General features: G+C 42.8%; 2 protein-coding genes across 11 annotated transcripts in view; one reads left to right on the top strand and one right to left on the bottom strand.

The window, feature by feature from the left end:
* MYCT1 (MYC target 1) overlaps window positions 1–21,983 on the bottom strand; it is an 81,752-nt gene extending 59,769 nt beyond the window's left edge. Inside the window, exons 1-4 of the mRNA XM_049653103.1 lie at window positions 21,655–21,983; window positions 19,430–19,637; window positions 9,852–9,960; window positions 3,929–4,111 (exon numbers count right to left, since the gene is read on the bottom strand). Of these exons, the coding sequence (XP_049509060.1) occupies window positions 3,929–4,010 (82 nt within the window). The 5' untranslated portion in view covers window positions 4,011–4,111; window positions 9,852–9,960; window positions 19,430–19,637; window positions 21,655–21,983. The remainder of the gene's footprint in view (window positions 1–3,928; window positions 4,112–9,851; window positions 9,961–19,429; window positions 19,638–21,654) is intronic.
* Window positions 20,580–25,735, top strand: part of SYNE1 (spectrin repeat containing nuclear envelope protein 1) — a 477,690-nt gene continuing 472,534 nt past the window's right edge. For 8 of the 10 annotated variants that reach the window (XM_049653082.1, XM_049653085.1, XM_049653084.1 and 5 more), the window contains exon 1: window positions 20,580–20,987. The gene's annotated coding sequence lies outside the window, so the exon portion shown is untranslated. Of the gene's footprint in view, window positions 20,988–21,013; window positions 21,511–25,735 lie in introns of those variants that run through there. The other 2 variants (XM_049653080.1, XM_049653079.1) reach the window with 2 other exon arrangements.

Here is a 25,735-nt window from a genome sequence, read left to right as displayed (position 1 = left end):
AGTAAGAGACATGTTGCACAGCCCAATATGGAGCAAGGAGAGTAATATGTGCTGAGCCTTAGATTTTAGAGGTAATACACATCTCATTTGGTCAAGCTTCTCCAGCCCATTTACTTTATGTAACCTATAATGTTGCTTGTTTTGAGTAGGGTTCAGAGAAAAAGAAGATCTATGGCAAGTCCAGGCCATGACAGTTGCCCTGATCTGTGAGCTTTATGATGCAGTAGGTAGTAGAAGTATCCAGGGCTGACAGAGATGCTGTATGGAGTCTCTGAAAAGTCCCAGTAAGAGAATGATAGTGCAGACTCTTAGGGTTTGGGAGTAAGGTCATGCCTCCTTCTACCAACCACCATTCTTGATTGGAAAAGAATTTTCTTGGCTCTGATAGAAACTGAACATCACACCAGGGGACCAGATATATACAAGGTTGGATAGTGTCCCCCAAATCCGTGTCCTTCCTAGACTTCAGAATATGACATTACTTGGAAATAGGGACATTGCAGATGTAATTAGTTAAGATGGGGTTATACTTGAGCATGGTGGATCTTTATCCAATATGACTGGTGCCCTTGTGAGTGGAGAAAAGACACAAAGACACACAGGGAGAAACACCATGTGACAGCAGAGGTAGAAGTTAGAATATGTGTTTACAAGCCAAGAAATGCCAAGGATTGTTGTCCACACCAGAAGCTAAGGAAAAGGCATAGAATAGATTCTTCCTTAGAGCTTTCAGAGAGAACATGGCCCTGCCAACACCTTGATTTGAAACTTCTTATCTCCAGACTCTGAGACAATACATTTCTGTTTTATGAGGCCACCTGGTTTGTGGGGGTTTTGTTACAGCAGCTCTAAGAAACTAATACTATAGACAAGCACACAATCTGTTACACACCTTGGATGCAACCATAAACCTGTGTGTGAATAGTAGCATGTCATTGTAAAATGGAAGTGTTATCTGTGAGACAGATCTGGCTCCAAGAGCTCTGGAGGGCACTATCAAATGCACGTGGCTCAGCGTCTCGTTCCACCTGCTCCTATCGCTTTGCTGTCTTTTCCTTATCCCACACCTATGACGTCATGGGGAATTTTCTAACACGTTAAAGGAAAAACTTGGGCCTACTTCCAAGATCAATTGCTGATATGCCAGCACAGGTGAAAGGAGCAGCCACTGTACTTAAGCCCACTCAGGGGGGAAGGAAAATCCTCCCCGTCGGCAGACATTGGAGTGCTACATACATTTGCTTTGTGTAGAAGGAGAGATGGCCTGGGCTGTCGAACTACACTGATTTATGGACAAATGAATAGATTGGTCAGCTGGTGTGGAACTTGCAAAGAACCAAGTTAGACAACTGATGACTAGAGGGATGCCTGGGTGGCTCAGTTGATTAAGGGTCCAATTTCAGCTCAGGTCATGATCTCGCGGTCCATGAGTTTGAGCCCCATGTCGGGCTCTGTGTTGACAGCTCACATTCTCTGTGTGTGTATCTTTCTCTCTCAAAAAATAAATAAACATAAAAAAAAAATGATGACAAGAAAATCTGGACAAGAGCCATGTAGATGAATTCTTTGGAAAACGAAGAAAGTGTGAAAGTATTTGTTTTCTACCAAATGCCTACCAGAGGGCATAGCTGGTGAAGGTTTTCAGTAGTCGAATAGACAAAATTGGTTTTCCTGTGGAGGTAGTGAGTCTCTTTCCCTTGCCTTGTGCTTGCTTAATGATCTATTCTATGTGCAAAGTGATCAGATGGCAGAAAAAGAGGCTATGCATGAAGGCAATAGCATGGGCTTCCCGCACTAAGGCCAGCCTGTTGACTACAACTGTTGAGTGCCCAATCTGCAAATGGCAGCAGCCAACTCTGATATCTCTGATAAGTCTGACACGGCATCTGTGATTAGGGGGCACAATTTGTAGCAAAGAAAATTGATAATCACTTCATACCCATGAAATCCATTAACTTTCAATGTGCTTCATCACCCAAATGTAGCAGTCTTTTTTTTTTTTAATGTTTATTTATTTTTGAGAGAGAGAGAGAGAGTGTGTGTGTGTGAGCAGGGAAGGAGCAGAGAGGGAGGGAGACACAGAATCTGAAGCAGGCTCCAGGCTCTGAGCTGTCAGCAGAGAACCCAACGTGGCGCTCAAAGTCATGAACTGCGAAATCATGACCTGAGCCGAAGGCAGATGCTTTAACTGGCTGAGCCACCCAGGCACCCCCCAGATGTAGTTGTCTTGATCAAACAGTGATATGAAATGCTAAAGTCCTAGTACCACATGAGCTGGGAGACAATATCCTGAGACTGAGGTATTGTCTTACAGAATGTAGTCTATGTCTTAAACCAGAGATCAACAGATGCTACATTCTCCCCTATAGCATAGCCATGGTGCACAGGTCTGGAAATTGAGGCAGCAATTCCCCTTACTATAATCTAATTTTCACTGAAAGAATTTCTGCTGAAAGTCTTTATAGCCTTAGATACTGTTGCTTTGAAACTCTTATGGCCTGGAAAAAGAAAGTGTCTACCAGGTTGTGATACAATGAACTGGAAACTGATTACTGGCCATTGTGGGCTCCTCATGCTTCTGTAAAAAAGGGGCGAAGAAAAGGGTTTCTCCAACTGAGCATTATAATTGTCCCAATTCCAGAGGGCATTTGGGTTTCTATTATTCAATGGGATGTGATGAGCTATAATTGGAACCTAGGAGGGGATTTACTGGAATCCTTTAATACACACTCACCCAGTAGTCCTAAATTGAGTCCTTCAGCTGGACAAGACAAGCCCATCAAGTACTCAGATTCTTCAGGAATGAGGGTTTGGGTCACCTTCCCGAGAAAAACCCATCCAGCTAAGGTGCTGGCAGAGGAAAAGGACTTAGGTCTCATGGCTGTAGCAGCTATGTTACCAAAGCTTCTTCCCCTACTTTGCCCCCCAGGTACTTTTTACGAAGAACGCAAGTCTAGCTAACACGTAGGTTTCAGAAGAGTCTGACTGGATTGACATCACCTCACACTCAATATGGTAGCTGGTGGGATACCTGATTCATTTGTCCACATTGAGAGGAGATTTAGACTCTTGGGCAGGGAAATCTGGCTGTTGAGGCTGTGAAAGTCTCATAAAAAATAAACAAACAGGGGCACCTGGGTGGCTCAGTCGGTTAAGCGGTCGACTTCGGCTCAGGTCACGATCTCGCGTTCCGTGAGTTCGAGCCCCGCGTCGGGCTCTGTGCTGACAGCTCAGAGCCTGGAGCCTGTTTCAGATTCTGTGTCTCCCTCTCTCTGACCCTCCCCTGTTCATGCTCTGTCTCTCTCTGTCTCAAAAATAAAATAAACGTTAAAAAAAATTAAAAAAATAAAAAAATAAAAATAAATAAACAAACAACAACAAAAAAACAAGCTAACAGGGGGCACCTGGGTGGCTCAGTCAGTTAAGCCTCTGACTTAACTGCTCCAGCCCTGCATTGGGCTCTGTGCTGCCAGGTCAGATCCTGCCTCCCTCTCTCTGCCCCTCCCCCATTCATGCTCGCTCTCTCTCTCTCTCTCTCTCTCTCTCTGTCAAAAATAAATAAACATTAAATTTTTTTTTTTAAAAAGCTAACAAAATATCAAGGAAATTGTTGATTCCTGAGAAACCAGGGAATTGTATGGGGAATGATGAGTAGTCACAGAGTAATCTATGACTCAACTGTATACTCCATTCATCTGGTCATAGTAATATAAATACTGGATATTTACCAAACTAGAATTCAGATTATACACCATTACGAACATGGAAGACAGGAAGTGTATGTGAATATAAGAGAGGTGAAAACCTCTCTAAGATAGAGTTAAATGCTCACATTTTCCATGGTGAGAAGTCAACAGATAATGCCCCAGTATCCAAATCAGGAAGCATGTTATTTAAAGATATGAAGGTAAATACAAATCACACATACCTATAAGTATTCCAATTTGATGCCTTTGGGGAGAGAGAATAACAGGAAGTAATACTTCCGAGGATTTGAGTTTTCTTTTCATTTTGCTTTAAAGGACACAGGACATTAAGCAGGAAATAAAGGTATCTTCAGACTGTAAGCTGATTTGGGTGATTCCCCTCACACTCAATCGAATCAAACATCCTGGAAAAAAAACACATGCAGTTGGAACCACAATGAGTTTCAAAGTAATCCTTTGGCTTTTACTCTTTACCAATGTTTGACCCAGCAAATTTTCAAGTTAGTCCAACTGTATTCATTTTCATGTTTCTTTCCTAATTTGCTAAGTGCTAATGGGCCTAGATTTTGGTATAACAATAGAAAAAGAAGTTAAAATTAATTGTAAGATTTATTATCAATGTTAATTTCTCATTGTAAACCCCTATCAAATAAACACACAGGTGGTTGGATTGGTTTAGATGTGAAGTTGGGACTTACTTACTAATTTTTATCTTTAGTTCCTGATGAACACTAGGTAAACAAATAAGTATTTTTGTATGTCTACTGTGATAAGGATTTTCAGGATATAATGAGAAAGTATTTTTACCAATGTCCAACAGGTTTTAAATTTTTTGTGGTTTTGTTGTATTTGTTTGGAGGTCTGGATCTCATCTTTAACTCTATTGGCATGACATTTTCCCTTAAAATTACCTATAGATGTTCCCATTTCATCAAATTCAAATAGCAAAGTCAACAGAATATCTCATCTGTCCTTTTTTATTTAAAAGAAACTGTAATAGTTTATGGGGCGCCTGGCTGGGTCAGTCAGTTAAGCATCCGACTTCAGTTCAGGTCATGATCTCACGGTTTGTGAGTTCAAGTCCCTAGTCGGGCTCTGGCTGACAGCTCAGAGCCTGGAGCCCACTTCGGATTCTGTGTCTCCCTCGCTCTCTCTGTCCCTCCCCCGCTTGTGCTCTCTCTCTCTCTCTCAAAAGTAAATAAACATTAAAATTTTTTTTTTAATTTAAAAAAAATGTAAAAGAAACTACAATAGTTTCAAAACTTGTCTGATCCAAATCTGCATTGTCAGTGTTCAGCTCTTATGTGGGCCAAAGAAGGTATGGTTGTCCTCTTTAAAACTGGCTGGATGTCCTCATCACCTGAGTTTATTTAAAATACAAATGTCAATACCTTATCTAAGGCCTGAAGAATCAAAATGTAGGAGGTTGGGGGCCAAGAAAATGTATTTTTAGCAATAAATAAATTAAGATAGAAATTGTATTATTCGAGTGTATTTTTCTAAGTTTTGTGATTTATGTAATAACAATGATTTTAAATACTATATACTCACTTTGGGGAACTGAATTCCAAAAGCTATACAGTTTGTAAAGTAGTGCTTTTTTAAAATTTCTGTTATGTTTCCCTCCTTCAAAATAAATTGCCTTTAAAATAATCCCTTTATGGGGTGCCTGGGTGGCTCAGTAAGCTCAGCATCCAACCCTTGATTTTGGCTCAGGTCATGATCTCATGGTTCATGAGATCGAGCCACATGTTGGGCTCTGTGCACTGACCTGGAAGCCTGCTTGGGATTCTCTCTCTCCCCCTCTTTCTGCCCCTCCCCCACTTGCACTCTCTCTGTCTCTCAAAATAAAAATATATAGAGAAGTAAAAACAAAAGCTTTAAAATGATCTCTACACATGCACATCATCAAGTAATAACTCAGACATGGTGATTCTCGAGGGCAGTAATTAGACCCCATGAGAAAGGGCACCAGAAATGAGCGTGGAAGAAGTTAACCAAGAAAAACAGACAAACAGCAAACAAATGAAGTAATCAAAGCAAATCACTGCAATGCCTGAAAATATAGGAAGAGGGACAGAGCAGGGCACAGTGGAAGTGACACGAAAGATTTGTTTCCTGGAATTGTATTGCAAAAGATTAACCTAGTGGAGAATGTCAGACTTTCTGCTGCAGCTGCAAATTGGAGGAGACGGGAGGCAGAGAAAGAAACAGGAGTGGTGCTGGTATCCAGAGAAAATGAAGGAAGGACAAAGTGAAAGAAACAACCACATGTAGAAAAAGGCCTTCTTTTTGTTAAAGGACAATATTATTCTGCTTGTCACTCAGGCTCAAGACTGCTGATTTATTGATTCTTCTCTCTCAGCCTCTATATTCAATCAGTTGCTTAGTAATTGTGCCTTTTCTCTATGAAATGTCTTTTTTTTTAAGTTTATTGATTTATTCTGAGAGAGAGAGAGAGAGCACACACGAGCAGGGGAAGGGCAGAGAGAGAGAGGGAAAGAGAGAATCCCAAGCAGGCTCCATATTGTCAGCATGGAGCCCAACACGGGGCTTGAGCCCACAAACCATGAGATCATGACCTGAGCTGAAGTCAAGAGTCAGACAATTAAGTGACTGAGCCACCCAGATTCCTCCGAAATGTCTCTCTTATCCATCTTCTTTTCCTTGTCACTACCAGCACCTTAGTGCAGGTCTCAATTTCCTCCTACCTAGACTCTTAGAACAATATTCTTGCCTTTGATTTCATACCCCTCTGTTATGGGCTAAAATGTGCCTCCTCAAAACTCGTATGTTGAAGCCCTAACTCACATGACTCATGTCATTTTGGAAATAGGATGTTTCAAGAGTAAATTAATGTTATATGAGGTCATAGGGGGGTGGGTCCCTAATCCAATATGATTGGTGGTGTCCTTATAAGAAGATGAGGAGATACCAGAGATGTGTGTGTGTGTGTGTGTGTGTGTGTGAAGACACAGTGAGAAGGTGGCTGTCTGCAAGCTGAGGAGAGAGGCCTCAGCAGAAACCAGTCTCGATCTGGAGACTTCCAGCCTCCAGAATTATGAGAAAATACATCTCTGTTGTTTAAACCACCCAGTCTGTGGTGTTCTGTTATGGCGGCCTTAGATGACTAATATGCCTTCACGGTGAAGGTGGCAAAAAACTTTTTAAAATGTGACACCTATGGTTACTCTCCTTCCTGCAAATTGTTAATCACTCCCTATAGAGATGTCTTACTCTGGTCTTTAGGGGCATTCTTCCCGGGTTTACCTTATGCCATTCCCGTGTTTCAAAAAGCAGGTCTCCTCACCATTTCTACACATCCCAAATAATGTCTCATTTCCATGTCTTGTACAGTCTGTGCTTCTCTATCTGGGAAGGCACACCTTTTCTCCAACCCCAGTAACAGTCAGGAACAGCAGGAATCTTGTCTGAAGAAGTCCTAGGGAGCAACCTCCGGTATAGTGACCAGACTCAATGCTTCATCAGAAAGTCATTGGAACAGCCCCTTAAGCTACAGAGGCTACAGAAGACCCAAGTAGATAAAAACACCTTCTATATTTTATTATTGACATTCAGGTCCTGTTAGCACTTGAGTCTTTGACAGAGATAGCCTCTGGGTGCATTGTTTCAGGGTCTTAGCTTGCCTGGCTTCCAGTCATATGAACTGCTCTACTCCTCAGTTGAGTTTTGCCTCCATCTCTGAGACCAGCTCTGGCTTAAGAGACGTTATTCTGACTCTCCAGAATATCTTGGTGATGTGTTAGTGCCTTGACTCTCTCTAACTAGATCCCACTCTGAACCAATAAGTTGCTGCCTTCTTCCACAATGATCAAATTACTGCCCAATATGAAAGCCCATTAGAATCCATATTATGATCCATGCTCCTAGGTATCCCTGATGCCTCTCTGTCTAGATCTGTGCTGATCATCTGTCATAGATCTGCCAATCATTTTTTCTCAGTCACTCTGGCACCACCTTGATTCACTTCGGATCTCATTCTGAGTTGAGAAACATTATTCTATCCATCTTGATTGGCCCAGAATTTCACTTGCTACTTAGACCTGTTAGAACTGAAATGATGTTTTCATGGAATCCTTTGGAAACACTCTGCCAGTCTTAATGTGTCTATCTCTCATGTGTCAATAAATCCTATAATCTCTCACTTACAGATATATTCACAGCATCTGCTCTGTCATCACCATAGTCCAATCCACTCACAATCTTTTCTCACTGGTGTTACTACAATGGCCTCCTAATTAGTCTTCCTGCTTCTGCCTTTGATAATTCAGGCTACGATCAACGTATTAGCCAGGATTTTCTTAAAATTCAAGTTATGTCGTACCATTCTTGTGCTCAGGACTCTCCAGTGGATTTCCACATCATCGAGATTAGCACCAAAGTCCCTGCAATGATCTCCCAAGACTAACGGATCTGTCTTTCACTACTAGCTGCTATTTCTCTGACCTCATCTTCTATGACTATCCCCATCACTCATTGAGCTCTAGCCATGACAACTTCCTTCCTATTCCTCAAATAGAACAGGGAGCTTTCAACCTCAGGGCCTTTTCATTTTCTCTTTTCTTTCCCCACAATATTTTCTCCAGATATCCCTATTGCTTCCTCATTTACTTCCTTCGCTATTTTTCTCAAAAGTTACAGTCTCAGTGCTGTTTTCTCTGGCCACATTACTTAATATTTCAAACATTTACTGGACATATTTTTGTCTTTTCTCTGCTTTATTTTTTTCTCCTTAGCAGCTATCATTGTTCAATGTAGTATATATTTGTATGTGTATCATTTATTGTCTGCTTTCCTTTCTAGAAGATAAACGTCATGTATGCAAGTACGTTTTCTGTTTTGTTCACAGCTCTAATTAATGCAAAGAATATTGCATGGCACGTACATAGTAGGTACCCAGTAAACATTGAATGAATGGATGAATGAATGAATGAATGAATGTTATGAGACTTAACTCTGCATATCTGCCTGGATTTTGAGTCCTGCCTTTTCTGTTCTAGCCTATCATTCCATACTTGTGTCCTTGTCATGACATATGAAGGCTGGAGGGGAATCTGAGGACCTAAATGTGCAGTGCAATGCGTTGGTGATCTGAATCACTCTAAACTAGCTCTAGGTGAAAATGGAAAAATAGTTCACTGGCTCTACAACCAAAACAGCTGTCACTCTGGTAGTCACCCTCGGACACATTGCAGCTCTGTGACTGGAGAGGCAAAATCAATTTTTTGTATCCATTCAAAGACTTGTTGGTTTTCAGGTTTATCTTAGAACATAGCGGAATCCTAAAACTGTGCTCAAAAACATTCGACAGGGAAAATACTTTGGAGTTTAACATATCCTAGTATCAAGAAATTCTCCTTCTAGTTAATCTAAATATTTTGCGCTAATAGTAAAGCATAGTTATTTTATGCTCAAGAAAGAAAATAGGAGATCTCTGTCATCCACATGATAATCTTATATGTGAAAAATTGTTTTGTGTGGGAAGTATTCCTAGAAGTTAAACACTTTGTCCCACCAAATAGCTATTATTCATTCTGTCCGTAGTTCTTTTTTTTTTTTTTAATTTTTTTTTTAACGTTTATTCACTTTTTTGAGACAGAGAGAGACAGAGCATGAACAGGGAAGGGTCAGAGAGAGGGAGACACAGAATCTGAAACAGGCTCCAGGCTCTGAGCTGTCAGCACAGAGCCCGACACGGGGCTTGAACTCACGGACCGCGAGATCATGACCTGAGCTGAAGTCGGCTGCTTAACCGACTGAGCCACCCAGGCGCCCCTGTCTGTAGTTCTTAATACAGGTGATGACAATAAATATGGTTAATTAAGATAAATAGTTGGTTCATGCTACTAGTCTTAGGTAAGAAAACACTCATACACATATAGTGATATGTGTATGATAATGATATGATATGATATGATAAGTATTTTTCAGAGGCTTTGTCTGCCTTTGGAACACAAGTGGCTGCCTTAAATATCTTAAGAGTCCTTAGTAATATTAGTGAGCAAAATACTTCTGGTCTGTAGGAAACATTGACTGTCTGCTCAGGATTTATCGCCCCTCCCCCACCTTCTTCACAGCACCGAAATTTTGATTCAGTTACTGTACAGAGTACATGTCATTTACCTTCCCAGCTCTGTTCTCTGCCCTCTGCCCTGGAAGGCTGACCAGCATGGACCACATCAACGGGGCTCTGGCATCTTCAGGTTTCTGGTTTGGTTGGAACAATGACGAGCTACAGTAAAAACAGCAGAAAACAAGAATATAAGATTCTTACTTTCACGAGCTCCCTCCCAACCTCCTATGAAATGATCTGTGTTCCTAAATGGGTCACATCTCTTTTTAACATGCTATCCTCCACAGGACTCCTCTTTCAGGTTCTAGTAATCTCTCTGTCCTCTTTTCCCTTTGGGTCTGAGATTGGTGGTCGTTCTGCTGTTGCTTTCTCCAAGTTCCTGTGATATGCCTTATAATTCGAGTATACCCCATCCACACCTTTGTAATTTGGCCCTTTGAGTAAAACAAAAACAATAGCAAATATATCTCACCTCAAAATATCCTAATTTAGTATGTATGATTTCTTTAAAAAATTTGTTTATGTTTTTATTTTATTTTTGAGAGAGAGAGAGAGAGGAGTGAGAGTGTGAGCAGGGGAGGGATAGAGAGAGAGGGAGACACAGAACTTGAAACAGGCTTCAGGCTGTGAGCTGTCAGCACAGAGCCTGATGTGGGGCTCAAACCCACGAACCGTGAGAACATGACCTGAGCTGAAGTTGGACGCTTAACTGACTGAGCAACCCAGGCACCCCTAGTATGTATGATTTCTGATTCCTTTGGAATGCTGACAAATACAGACATCTATAACTTGTTCATGTTAGCTCCTTGCTTTGGGAAAATATTGTGTCAAGTAAAATGCCAGGGATGGGTCCTGATTGGTTAAAACCAATGAGAACATTTAATTCCTCTTGGCTTGGTTGGAAGGACAGTATTAGGCACATAACCTAAGATGATTCAATTGGAATAAATATTATAAACTTTGCCTGGAACTTTTGGACACAAGTACTTTCTTTCCCAATGGGTAAGCCAAGAAGTATGTAGCCTATTATTTGTTAGCTGTCCTACAACTATAGGGCAATCAGCCTTACAATGAAGCCAACATGTGGGCAGGATAATAGAAAGTAGAAGATTGAAACCAAATCCTTGACTGAAACTTTCAGTGAATCCGGAAATCTATTTTTTCAGACTTTCATGAGCTAATAAATCTTCCGTATTGTTTTTGCCAATTTCAGCTGACTTTTCTGTAGCTTGCATCATAATAAGTCTATGAGTCTAACCTAACACATGTTCCCACAGAAACTTGATTCTGATGACTTCTCACAAATTTTCCAGCTGCAAATAGGTATGGGTAGTGAAATAAACCAGGAAGAAGAAATTGACAAGTAAGGATCTCTTTTCCTTTCTGGGGGCTCCTTGAAGTATTTCCAAGTAACCAATAAAACTGTGTGTACCAGTGAGTTTATTCAGCCACTCTGGGACACTCTTTGTAGGAATCCAGTTAAGAAGTTCTTCAATCCACATATCCTTTCCCAATTGCAAACTCATCTACAACCTGATGTCATTACTGGCACAATTATCTTGTAAACAAAAGCTCAGTTCAGAACAGTATTTAGGAAAATCATTACACACAAGTGAGGCAGAATGGTGGTGGCCAATGACATTAATTTTTAAAGTATCCAGAAACTGTTAAGGTCCTTTGAAAAAGATAGAAACAAGGACAGAGAAAAGGTAGAAGATATTAATATATGATGAAGAACAGACTCCAATATGCCTAGACTGTGACACAAACTCAAAGGAAATATGAAAAGAGCACAAAATATCAGAAGTGAATTTATTAGGAGAGTTCAGAGATCAGAAGCCATTTCAGACCAAAAGAGATATATCTAAATAAAGCAAAAGTACAGTAACAGAAGAAATGCTTTAGAGTAGTTACAAATTTGTGAACCAGTAAGAAAAGATAGAATTAAGAGCTGAAAAGAAAGAAAAACATTGGTTTTTACCTCTTTCCATCATGAAACATAGAGATTATCCTGTGCTGGTGACCCATCGACGATCCAGCTGTTCTGGAGACTTGGGTAACCCATTTCCACTGGGTTTGATTATAACACATCAGGTATAATTGTTAAATTGATGATTTGTGGAAATCCATAAGGGATAGTAAGATTGGTACATTATCCATTTATCTACTCAACAAATACTTATTTAGTACCTTTTATGTATCTGTTTTAAACGCTGAGAATATAAGAGTTAAGAAACACAAAACTATCTGCCCTCATGAAGCTTTCATCCTAAGGGTAGACAGAAAATAAACTAGATAAGTAAGTAAATACATATACAATGTTGGTGCCCAGTGCTGGAGAAAGAAAAATGGAGAAGAAGTCTAGAAATGTCATTGCAGAGAGGAGGGTATTTAAGAATTTAATATAGGGCATCCAAGAAAGGCTTAGAAGAAAGTGACATTTGGTAAAAGACCTAAAAAAAACTTAAGGGATAAGCCCTGTGAATAATTTTCAGAGTTGTATTTCTTGGCAGAAGGGATATTATATGGAAAGGTCCCAAAGCAGGTGCTGTCTGGTTCTTCAGGAGCACTGAGGAGCTCATGTGGCCTGCGGTACAGTGACTGAGCAAAGAGTGGTATTTGAGACTAGATAACTAATGGGGAAGTAGGAGCAAATCATGTAGCCCTCACAGATCATAAAATAACTTGAGTCTTCCCTCTAAGTTAAATGGAATACTATTGAAGGGTTTTGAGCAAAGGGTGACAGCACCTGATTTATGCTGTAATAAGATGCAATTGGCTGTCATATTAAGAATATACCGGTGGGTAGCTCAGTCAGTTAAGCATTGGACTGTTGATTATTGGCTCAGGTCATGAGCTCACAGTTTGTGAGATCGAGTCCCGAGACGGGCTCCACACTGACAGCGAGGAGCCTGCTTGGGATTCTATCTCTCCCTTTCTCTCTCTGTCCCTCCCCCACTCGTGCTTGCTCTCTCTCACTCTCACTCTCTCTCTCTTTCTCAAAAATAAATAAAAATAAACTTGAGAATGTGCTAAAAAAATAGTCAAGAGATGATTATTTATGGTGGCAGGTGTAGAGCTAATAAGTAATGGATTTTAGATATTTTTTTGGTAATCCAGGGAAAAATTTTAAGAATATTGCAGGGAGCCTGGGTGGCTCAGTCGGTTGAGCGTCGACTTCTGCTCAGGTCATGATCTCACGGTTCATGGGTTTGAGCCCCGAGCGGGGCTCTGTGCTAACAGCTCGGAGCCTGGAGCCTGCTTTGGATTCTGTGTCTCCCTCTCTCTGTGTTCCTCCCCTGCTCTCACTCTGTCTCTCTCTCTCAAAAATAAATAAAAATTTAAAAAATTAAAAAAAAAGAATATTGCATAGAACTCTCATATAATTGTTTGCATTTTGTCCCATTTACTTTCTCCAAATCTATCTTTCATCACATTATTTCTTTTTTTTTTAATGTTTATTTTTCAGAGAGAGAGAGAGAGAGAGAGAAAGAGAGAGAGAGAGAGGGAGTGCAAGCAGGGGAATGGCAGAGAAAGGAGACAAGGAATCTGAAGCAGACTCCAGGCTCTGAGCTGTCAGCATGGGGCCTGATGAGGGGCTCGAACTCATGAACTGGGAGATGATGACCTGAGCCGAAGTTGGACACTTAACTGACTGAACCACCCAGGTGTCCCTCGTCACATTTTTTTCTGGATCACTTGACAGTATGTTGGGTACACCATGTCCTACTACTAGTAAATATTGCAGAGGTTGGTTCTGAAGAACCATGGATAGTTCTATAGATATATATGTTTAGGATGGAATCAACACGATTTCCTGATTGACCAAAGGTGAGAAATGGAAAAAAGAATTGTTAAGTGTGACACCAAAGCTTTAGCTTGAGCCACTGAGAGGATGGAGTTATCACTGACTAATGTGAGAAAGGAAGACTCAAGAGCAAGTCTGGAAAAGAAGATTACAAATTGTGGGCATATTTTATTTGGGATACCTTTTAAACTTCCCAGTGGAGATCCCGGGTAGATGATTGGATATTCAAGTCTGGAGTTCAGGAATGAGGTCCGGGCTAGAGACCTAAATTTAGGAACTCATAGTAGCTACGTGATACTTAACAGTATGAAATTGCTTAAGACCCCCTAGGAGCTGGGGTAGCTGGAAGACAGAAAAGTTCCAAAGATGGAGCTCTTGGTCCTTCAAAGTCCAGAGGTGGGGGTGGGGGGGATGACAAGGAAGTAGCAAAGGATCCCAAGAAGGAGTAGCCAGAAGAAGCAATAAGATGAAGGCAATGTGTGGTGGGTTTAGAAGGTAAGTGAGGAAAACATTTTAAGGAGTAGAGAGGAGACAACTCTTGTCAAATGGTTCTAATAGGCCAAGATAGGAACAGACCATTTAATTTAGCAAAGAAGAACTAGATAAGTGGGTGCTGTGAGTTCAAGAACAAGGGGACAAGAGAAATGCTAGCAGAATATAGACAACTCTTTCAGAGTTGACTTAAAATAGGGGTGGTATTTAGAGTTCAGGCCATGATCAAGGTGTTGTTGTTGTTGTTGTTGTTGTTGTTTTGTAATATGAGATAAGTAGCAGCATATTTACATGTTTATGGTAATCAACTAAGAAGATAAAATAAATTAATGGTTCTGAGAAGAGAAAATATCAAGAGAGGAGTTCATTAGTAGCAATAAAAGACAAGTTTGCATATTATACGCAGCACTGATGCAGATAGTGCAGACCGTGGTGGGAGCCTCTCAAAATTCTCTTTTGATTACTTAAAATGTTCAAGGGAAAGAGGAAGAAAAGTTAGCAGTTGAAAATTTAGATGCGGGGAAAGATGTTGGAAGTTTGAGGAAACAGGAAAAAGTATGAAATTTGCATAGGGAAGTGGAGAGGTGTACTGGTTAGAGAAACAGAGTATTCTGGGGCATTTGATTTAGTGATCGTGAATACAAAAGTCCAGTCAGGATGATGGAGTTTTTCTCCAGCCACGTTCGGCAGTGTGAGTGTAGGCGCTGAGTAGGCAGAGTTGAATTTAACAAGGTATGTGGTTTAGCCAAGTGAGTAGAGCAAAGTGAGAGGAAAAGTAGTTGAGGATAAATGCAAGGAGGTGAATACAAGGATTAAACATGGAATTTAGACCAGTTTAAGAGCAATAAACATAAAAGGGACGATGGGCAATGAAAAACAATGGTGGGATCCACATATGGTTAATATCGTTTATGCACTGTATATACCTTAGAGTACCCCTTTCAGGTGTGTGCCATTAATATCTGGAATTGTATATTTATTCTAATAATTTTCTGAAGACGGCACTCAAATGTCTTGTTTTATGAAAGCATGGTTTATTATAGCAGTTTCCAAAAGATTCAAGTGAAATATCTTGAAGACTCACTAATTCTAAGACATCATAGGGGCTAGAAGTGGCCCCACCAGTGGATATGAGGTCCTGCTTGATTAAGGGATTATTGGAATTGGGGCACTGGAGGGTGTGGGCTGGAAACAAAAGAAGTGGTCAGAAAGTGGGGTGTTAACAGCTGAGATTATCATTACGGGATAGTTGTCATTATTGATAATGACAAGGTCAAAATTATGATCCTGGGAGTGGATGGCTAACGTAAGGGAAGCACAACAGTGATCTAAGAAGAACAGCTTCTGAAGGAACCATTGGGAGAAAGTGACAAGAAAATCACATTTGGGAATTAATGTTCTTATCTTAAAATGTATCAGTAAGCTAAAGGTTTTATATTTTTTAAAAAAATTGTCTTAAAATCCTAACTTTTAGAATTCTAGAACAATATTAAATATGAGTTAAAATAGATTCAATGTCTTAAGCAGCAATTTTTCTGAGTTTTGATCGAAATAAATGTTTGCATTCTCCTGTTTACTCCAAGTCTGTGGCTGTATTGAATACTGTTTTGTTGGCAAACAGCCTTCATTCACAATCTGTTCTATGTTCAGGGGCTGGAAGTTTGGGAATTACATTTCCCAGGATCCCTTTCCTTGGGGAGGATGGATGAAATTTGCATTCTGCCAGTGATCTCACGTGAGATCTGAAAGCAAAGGGGACACACAACAATTCCCCCTCCAACCTGGACGGCAATTAGTTCCACAGCGGCTGGTGGAATGCCAAGCTCCACCACCAGGAGGAGCCTCAGAGCAGGGGCATTGTGATACTGCTGGCCATTTGCGGCAGTATCTTGACCTCTAGGTGGCAGCAGCAAGTTGCTGAGTTCTGGGCTGCCTCTGCAGGGGTGTCATCTGACATTAGTCATGCTAATGGTGACTTCTCAAGCTTTACCAACAACTTCTGAGCCCCCAAATCCCTGTGTCAAATCCTCACGTTTTGATTTTTCTTTAACGAATCCTGATCGGCACAATATTTCACACCAAGACTGTTCCAGACCTACAAAGATGGGAATCTCATGTTGGTTAGTTGATCTGGTTGGGTTTGCATACAGTGATGATCTCTTTCCAATGTAAAATAGAATTCTAAGGAGACAGGGCATGCAGTGGCTAACTTACTTAAAGTATCACGTATTGATGCCTCAAGTTAAGGGCCTATTGAAGTCAAGAATTCAGGAACCCAAGTTGGCTACTGCTGTGCAATAGAAAAGAGAATAGAGGACTATGGAGTATGTCAGCTACTTTTTTTTTTTTTTCAACGTTTTTTATTTATTTTTGGGACAGAGAGAGACAGAGCATGAACGGGGGAGGGGCAGAGAGAGAGGGAGACACAGAATCGGAAACAGGCTCCAGGCTCCGAGCCATCAGCCCAGAGCCTGACGCGGGGCTCGAACTCACGGACCGCGAGATCGTGACCTGGCTGAAGTCGGACGCTTAACCGACTGCGCCACCAGGCGCCCCTATGTCAGCTACTTTTGATTACAATCGAGACCATAGAGAAAGAAAATGACAAGCCCAAGAACTTCACAACCTTGGATCAAGGCATGGCCAGAGACCCATAAGGCTTCTAAAGGACCCTTATTCTTGTAGCCACATTGTTGGTACAATCAAAAATCAGACCTAAGGTTTGTTGTTGCAGGCTGCAACTTTATAATGCAAGATGAATTCGGAGCCTTGCTAGGTCTCTTACGTGAAAACCAGGGCTTTTATTGTGAAAAGTGGGCTATGTGAATTGGGAAAGAACCATTTTGGAGGATTTGGGTGAACTTAGTACTTCAAACCCCAAATCCTTCTGAGGCTTCCTTGCCAGCTGAAGTGAGCCCTTCCTCCCTGGTCTGTCCTTCATCCCTTGTTAGAAAACTCCACAAGCAGAAATTACCTAGTAAGGGCCTGCCAATCTCTTAAGACCCAACCAGACCATTACTGACTGCCTCGAGACCTTGACTGTAACAAGTCCCTTGACTTTTGAAAAGTAAGAAAGCTGTTTGGTTTAGAGTTTTCTCGTTTGTACACAGAAGTGTGTTTTAAAGAGACTTCAGACTAAGGGAGGGAGGTGGAAGGGAAAATCCAGTTTTGAGTTGCATATGTTCTCATACCATAAAGATACACTTCTTGTAAGGCCCTCTGCTGATCCTTTTGACAAATAAACGACATATTTTAATTATGGCAAGTATTAGCACACTTACATAAAAGAGAAATGATAGAAACGTAAATGATTATTTTCAGATTTCATATGGGTACCAGAACTCTAAATTTACAAATACACAGACACAGTGATGCAGCCACTGGGGTAAAGCTGAACTGAACCCAGTCTGTGAGTTTTTGCCATTCTCTGGCACATCCTACTAATGGAGAGAAGGGATATTGGGGGTCTAGCTGCCAAGCTGCATGAGAATGGGACTCCATGTAAACTGAAAGAGTATGAAAAGAAGACAGATGAGGAGGACAGGCCTTGACCTTGGTGGAAGAGGAAATTGGAGATTGCTACCCTGGCAACTGTTTCTTGGCCTGTGATGGTCCTGTGATTATATTTTTCTGCCCTTAGGAACTGGTATCCTAAAGCAATCAGCCTGTTGCAAAGTGAGGTAGACACTGTTTTCCCTTTATTTGACAACCTCAGAAGCATCTGGAATAGTAGTAATAACTATAATAATGATGGATTGTAATTATATTGCATATCCTGACCACATGCCAGGCACTGAAGTGAGAAGTGCTTTCCAGGTATCAGCTCATTTAGTCCCTGCAATAGCCCTATGAATGAGATATACTGTTATAATCCCACTTGCGGGTTTGTAAAATCTGAACTTGAGAGAGGTTAAATTACTAGCTACACATCACATTGGTAGCTAATGATGGAGCTGGAATCCAAACCCAGGCCTTTCTTGCCCCCAAACCCAAGACTTTAACCCCTATACTATTCTGATTTCCTTTGGCCACACATGGCCTTACGTCCCATATATTTTAGCTATTAAACTCCCCTCAAACCCACCACCATTCTTCTAATAATGAATGCCATGATCTTCCTAAAGGGTCACTGTAGCAGCTTTCTAACTCATCTACCTGTACTCATTTTGGCTCCAATGCCCAACCTGTTTTCATATTACAGCCAATGGGAAAATTTCAAAACATGAATCTGATCATGTTGCACCACCCTACTGAAAATGCTTTAATGGCTCCATGTAAAGACTCATCAATGCAGGCTGCTCTTTCAGGCCTGCACGGTGTGTCCATTCCTTTGGAACCTCCTGGGGCCCATTGTTCCCGAAGCTCCTTCCCCTCCCTTGCTGTCTCTTCTGCAGCTACACTGGTCTTCCTCAGTTCTCCAAATGCACTGTGCCCTTTTCTTCCATGGAGCCTTTCCAAGAGCTCTTTCCTTTGGCATGCATTTGCACACCCCACCCCACCCCTTTTTCGCCTAGTTAATACCCCTTCTTCTGCCCATCACTTCCTACCAGTCTTTCCGATCATTAAACTAAGTTAATTTAATCCCTTAATTAAACTATTCTCCGAAGGCTCTCGTAACACTTGCCTTTTCTTCAAGGTTGGGGTTTTATAGTTATTCACGTGGTTCTTTGATGCATGTCTATATTCCTGATCATGTTGCCTCCATGAAGGCAGGAACCAGGAAGTAGCCACAGTACTTAGGACAACATTTGGCATTTGATAGGCAGTTAAGCCAAAGTTGTTGAATAATGGGGCTACAGCAAACCTCTACAGGGGGATACGAGAAAGACGAGCCTTTCCAAAAGTCTATAATGTGCTTGGCCCTTGTGTGGAGGATGAAGATCAGCTGAGAGTGGAAGGTCAGCTCATCAGGCAACCAGTGCCGGCCAGATGGCCCCAGATTCTCACCGCCTGAGCCTAGGAAGAGAGTAGCTAGCTCTCATCAAGGAGTTTCAGTTGGTGGGAGCAATGTTTGTCTCACAACTTACTTCTCAAGTGGGTCAACCTAAAGAGGCAACTGCTTAATCCCTAAGAGACTCTTAAAAGAGAACAAACGGAGGGTTGCTGGAGGGGAGGTGGGTTGGGGGATGGGTCGAATGAGTGATGGACATTAAGGAAGGCACTTGTTGAGATGAGCACCGGGCGTTATATGGAAGTGATACATCACTAATTTCTACTCCTTAAGTCTTTATTACACTATATGCTAACTAACTTGGATTTAAATACAATTAAAAATTAAAAAAAAGGAAGCAATTGCTTAACACACTGAGCAGTGAGCATGTAAAATACCTTCTTATCCTGTCTTCAACAGGCTTCAGGGTGAATTGGTTCGATAAAGGTAGAGACTGAGAGGAGAACCGAGTCTGATCCTTTCCTCGTGAGTGGTAGGCCTGGAACTTGGATCTAAGTCTGGTGACCACACAGGAAGAGGCTGTTATCTGGAATGACTGGACTGTGATGGGTTATCTCCATGATGAGTTCTGGGACGATGGTCACCCTGAGGTAGAGGCAGGGTATACACTGAGAGTGATTCACCCAAACAGCACCCTCTCCAGACCCAACTTTCTGGTCTAAGGAATTCCACCATTAGAAATTCTCTGGTCTCTAAAAAAATGTAAATACAAGGAAAAACAGCACATCAGATCAGATTCCTTTCAGATATTGTGGTTTTGATGGGGTCTGGAAGAAGAAGGAATTTCAAGAAAATACACAGCTAAATCGTGGAGTGTTGGTGGCAAGTGAGCAAAAGGCAGGAAGCAACGAGAAACTTCATCAACTTAGGACAGTCCCTGCGTTTAGCAAATTTAGAGAATAGGAAACTGTTTTGTTTGGATTAAAAATCTGAGGGATAATTATTATTAAAAATTTTTTAATGTTTATTTATTTTCGAGAGAAAGAGAGAGAGAGCGCGCGCGCGTGAGCGAGCACGAGTGGGGGAGGGGCAGAGAGGGAGGGAGACACAGAATCTGAAGCAGGCTCCAGGCTCTGGGCTGTCAGCACAGAGCCCACATGGGGCTAAAACCCACAAACCTTGAGATCATGACCCGAGCCAAAGTGGAACACTTAACCAACTGAGCCACCCAGGCACCCCCCGAGGGATAATTGTTATTTTTAAGATTCTTGCAACATAGTTTTCATTATTTGAGTTGCCATAATCCTGTTGGACTTGGGTTTTGTTGTCGGTGGAGGGAGACTGTGTTTGACTTTGCTTGGAGACCATAAAACCACAACAAAATAGATTCTCCTGGATGCTACCTAGGCAACACCAGGACCTCCTCTACACCGGGAGAGGGACTTGTGATGAAAGACACAGGGCTCCACAACGAACGGCATGGATACAGTGCGTCTGAAGAAACTGAAGGTGGTTCTTCAGAATCATCTTAATGAGTAACCAAGAATATAAGAATTTAAGGTGTCAAGTGCCTTCTCAGGAAATCCAAGCTTTATAAACAACAGCAAAAGCCTCTAGTCTGACCAGTCTCCCTAAAATTATTTGCTACTGTTCTGACAGCCAGAAAAGTCAGCTGTTATGATCTTTGTGAAAGTTGATTTAAAAGGAGCCTGCTAAATGTCCTCGTTGAACTGCATCACTTCCTTCCTGGGACCATCAGGGAACCTCCCCAGCCTTTCAAGACAGGTTCTGCTTAGAAAGGTCAACCGGGCAGTGGGAACCCCAGGCAAAAGTTAGCGGCTAGGGCAGCGCATCTCCTTCTCGGAGCTCTCGGCCGTTCCTTCTCCTCCTCTCCCCCCCGGGAGGTGGACCCCGTGGAAAGATTCGCCGAGAGGGTGGGTCACAGCTCGGGTTTGCAGCTGCGGAGAAGCGCCGGAGGCCGTGCATCTCCGGGAGGTAGGGGAAGCCTGCGAGAGAGCCTCCAGGCCCCCGCCCCCGGCTCTTCCAGCCACCGGCTCTTCCAGGGGCGCGGGGCGCGGGGCCGGGGAGGGGTGTGGCGGCGCCAGGGTAGCCAAGGCAACCTGCCAGGGGCGCTGAACCCCCTCCCCCCCAACCCCCCCGCCCCCGGGCCGACCTTCCCCTCCGAAAGGAGCACTCGTGCGGGGGGCGGGAAGGGGGGAGAGTGGGGGGAGGCCTAAAACCCCAGGGTGCATCCGAGGGGTGGACCCGACTGCAGAGGGAGGGCAGAGTCGCCGAGCAGCTGGGCGCAGGAGTGAGCGCGCGTGCGAGCGGCCCGGGTGGGGGGGGAGCGCGGCTGCGGATCTGCCGCGGGCGGGAGCCGGCCGGCGTGTTGTGCACTCTGTAACCCGGGCGGCCCGGCTCCCTGCAGCCCCGCCGCGGCGCCCGAGCTCCCGGGGCCCGCCGCTGGCCGCGCGCTCGCCTCGCTGCCGGGAACCTGGACGAGCCCGGGAGAGCGAAGGTAAAAGGAAAGAGGAGGAGAGATGGAGGGCAGGGGAGAGGGAGAGGGGAGAGAAAGCGAGCGGGCGAGCGAGCGAGCGAGCGAGCGCGCTGATGTGGGTGCTCGCCGAACAAATTGCAGAGGCAATTGTGAGCAAGTTTGTACTTGCATGCCGGGGTTGTGCGTGCTTCACGGGAGGGAGAGGGCGGCGATGGTGGCGGCGGTGCTGGTGTGCGTACGTGTGTGACACTCAGGGATGAGGAGATAAGGAGGTGGAGAGCGTCCTCCCTGCTTCTCGTACGTAGATATCCCTATTAATATCCCCCGCTCGCGTTGTCATTTCCGCTTGTGGCACTTCTCTTGGGCTCCAGTGATGCAGAAGCAAAAGGCAGCCACCCTCTTGTTGTGCTGGTCGGTACTGTTGCTACTATCAGATGGGAGATGCAGGGCGTTGGGCAAATTCTAGGAGCCTCCCTTCCTCCACCCTCGACTATTTTAGGAAGGGCTGAGGGGGGCGGGAGGGGGGGGGGGAGGGGAAATAGCCCCGGCCGAGGGCTGGAAGACCTCGCAGAGGCCGGGCTTCAGACAGTCACCTTGCAATTGCTTCCAGGCAGAGCCCACGCTAGAGGGCAAGATAACTTTCATCTCCTCCCCGGAAAGACACATTTCAGAAATTTTGCATTGCTGCCCGAGGAGTTCGGTGAAATGGTGGTTCACAGGGCGGCAGGTGCATGGCGAAAGGGCAGGAAAGTAGTGCAGAGTAAAGCAGCTGTCGGCCGCCAAGCAAAGAAAGCCCGGTGGGAACCGCGGTGAGGTGTGCCGCCTGGGGTGCCAAGAGCTTGGAGGCTGCAAGTTCAGGCCCAGCCCAGGGAGAAACACCGGCTGTGAAACCGCTGTTAGCATCCTGGAATGTTCTTTCTCAGCTTTGCAGCTTGGGGTGGGAAACCTGTCTGTATCTGAAATTCATCTGTGAACGTTAAGAAAGTTCTAAACGAATTATTTTTCTCTTTTTGAGTGTAGTTTTGTCTTCATCTGAGATCCGCTTTACGAAAGGAAGTATTTGTAGACAAAAGCCAGACTTGTGCAAGAGACAAATGTAGTAATTTTCAGTTAAGCAACAGTTATTAATATGACCCACATCTGCATAAAATGCTGATTTAATTAGTCGTGAGGATTGTTTTTTAAGAGGCCTGCTGTTCCCCATGATGAAAAAGATTAATAGTATGGGTAAAAAGTTCCTAATATTGCCAGAACATTGTAATAAAACACATAGCTATTTTTTTTTTCTTGTGTTTTTGAGTCTGTTCCTTACTTGGTGGCAAATTGAGAACAAAATGTACCAGATCAATGCTAATTTAATATGTTTCATGCTGAAGATAAAGGCACATCTTCAGACTGACTCAGATAATAATATTGCTAGCCTTTGAAAATATTTGCTCAGCTATTACATTATAGACTCATTGTTATCTTTCTTGACTAATGATTTTTCACAAACTGGTTTGTTTCTGTTCTCACTGTCCCCACATACAAATTCTTGTCCCTGGATTCTTTCTTGCAAGGGAGCCGAGGTTGGGAAAAGGTAGTTTACCATTCAGGATTTTTCAGGACTTGCTTGTCTTAAATGTGGAGGGCACCTCACTGGGACCTGCTCTCTGAAAGTAGGCAGCACACATAGCTTCTTGGAAATGACAGGCGGTGTAAATTGAACAGGATGTAGGAAGCCCATGACTGGGCCAAGTTGCTGGCGTTTTCTCAGCTCTAGATACTGCAGCCACACCCCGTGGCCTGACCTTGAGAATCACACAGGGCCCAAGACTCCCCTGTGAGGGAATCGTGTTTCTCCCCCTCTTCACTGTCTTAGGCGTCCTTCCTTGTGATGTAATCCAACCAGAACCAGTGTTTGGCAAGAAGTGCAACATATACTCTAGCAAAGTATGGGAGGAAGGTAGTAGATATCTTTGGGCCTGATTTATACTGCAACCTTCCCCCCAAAAGTTGAATCATGACACGTCATATTTGTCATACTGATCCGCTCTGTACTTAGTCTTTTGGTTACCTGTTTCCATGTTTGTTCTTCCAGAGAAAGGACCGATTCTTATTTGTTACCCTGTACATTTCATAGTAGTGAATAATTAACAGTACTATTCACTGATAGCCCATACACATACATTAGTAATATATCTGTATTAACTCCAGATGTCCCTTTTCTCCCTACTGCTTAGCCATCTTAGTGTTTATTAATTAGTACCATTGCTAAAGGATGAATAGAGAAAAACAATAATTAACTTTAAAATTAGACACTTACATGACTCACTCCAGCAAAGGACTTAGAAGGGGTGGATGTGTATTTATTAGCTTTTTTATTTTTGCTTAATAGTGAATTTTAGTAGGGGCTCTATTCTTATACATATTTAGATGTCTACTTCAGTAATATTTATATTTCATACGGCTGTGACCCTGTTTGTGTCTTATGGTCTCAGTGCATCTTTCTGAGTGAGAAATGAACCACATCATCTCTGGTGGTTGCAGGGTTTGGAATTTTCTGTTATCGTTTCCTAGTACCTAAAATTGTAGTTGCATTGCTTTAAGATGTGTTCTTAGGGCCTAGCAGTGTTCCTCCTAATGTTTTTCCTAACGCGTTTTTTTTTTTAGGAGCACAAACAAAAAACTGCCTTAGCCGCGAGTTGTCCATTCTGCTTAGAGACTAGAGAAGTCCAGGTTTGATGATTCACTCCTGTGCTTTTTTCACGGGGGCTGGTGTTAGAAGAGTGTGGTTCAGATAGGAGAATCCCAAATAGCAGACAGTGTAAATTCCCACTGCATTCTGCACAATAATTGCAGCAGATGGTTATCGATTGGGTATTCAGTTTGCTCGAACGGTTCCCTGGATTTCTCCATGAGAGAACTCACCCTGCTTTGTTGTCATATTATCGATTTCATCTCCCCCTCTGATGCCGAAGCTCTACGAGGGGCTTATCTGTCTTGTTTACTGCTATTTACTCAGTACCATTGTCCTTTACAAATAGTTTCTCAATACCCTTTTGCTGTATGAAATGTACTGGGCTCTTACTTCTCTGCCTGGAGTGGTGGATGACTTTAGCTACAGACGGATCTTCTCCTGGAAGGATTTGGAGACGGTGCCGGGACTGCTAATTCATACACAACCCATCAATGTCTACCTGATTCTCTCTTTCCATCCCAGTACCGGTCCCCCTCACTGCCCACGATATCCTGCACCTATTAAAAACTCTTTTAATTTCCCTGGGAATAGTGAGCTCGTTGGTGCTGCTGGACCTTCCTCTGCCCACAACCTCAACTGCCCACAATCGCTCAGTTCCAGGCGTGAATTTCAAGCTTTTGTGACCTTTGACCAGCTATTTTAGTGGTCACTTGTGCTGCCATTGGTTTTGGACCTGGGGAGCATGCTTGAGGGCACCTCTCCACTTCGCATATTGCAGGTAGAGAAACTGAGGCCAGGGGAAGGAAAATGGAAACCAGTTATTTGCTGGACCTCTGCTACATGCCAAACAGTCTGCTAAGCATATTACATACTTATCTTTTTAAATTTATGCAGGATAAAATTAAACCAATAATATAGCATAAAATGACTTCATTTTACAGATGAAGCCACAAGTGCTCAGAAAAGTTTACTTTTCTTCAGGTCGCATGGATGGAGTTAAGACTCTGCCCCAGATCTTTCTTAGTCCATAGTGTGTGGATGTCGTGGTACCATACTCCCTGTGGTAGGTCGTTACTGGGGACTTCCAGCTCACACTCAGTCAGCTAGTTGGAACAAAGCTAAGCCTAGACTCATATCTTCTGACCCCCAGTTTCCTTTTATTTTCTTTTTATTTTATTTGTTTGATTAATTAGAAATTTCTTATATATTCCCCTGAAAGTATCAGTAAACAGCAAGACTATCAGAATTTCACAAAGGAGGAAATGCACATATGATGAAAACAAAATATTTTATCTTCTGTCTGAAAAAGGAAGGATATTGCATTTACTCCTTTTGCAGTGAGGAGGGAGGGGTTTTCTGTAAAACAAAAATGTCTGTTGAGGGCCTGGGATGTTCTCAGGGATCCATTTGGCATCGATGGTGAGATGTCAAAGTGAGAACAGTTATAGACTCTACCCTTGCAGAATGTTCACAGTCTACTTAGAGTGTGAGACTAACAGTGGTGGTGAATATAAGACAAATTATACTTATAATAACATGGGTTGTTAGTGCTCAGTGTGTACAGGA

Source organism: Panthera uncia (genome assembly GCF_023721935.1).
Source record: "Panthera uncia isolate 11264 chromosome B2 unlocalized genomic scaffold, Puncia_PCG_1.0 HiC_scaffold_24, whole genome shotgun sequence".
In the NCBI taxonomy this organism is placed as follows: Eukaryota; Metazoa; Chordata; class Mammalia; order Carnivora; family Felidae; genus Panthera; species Panthera uncia.
Note: the sequence above shows the minus strand (reverse complement) of the source record. Positions and strands in the feature narration are given on the sequence as shown.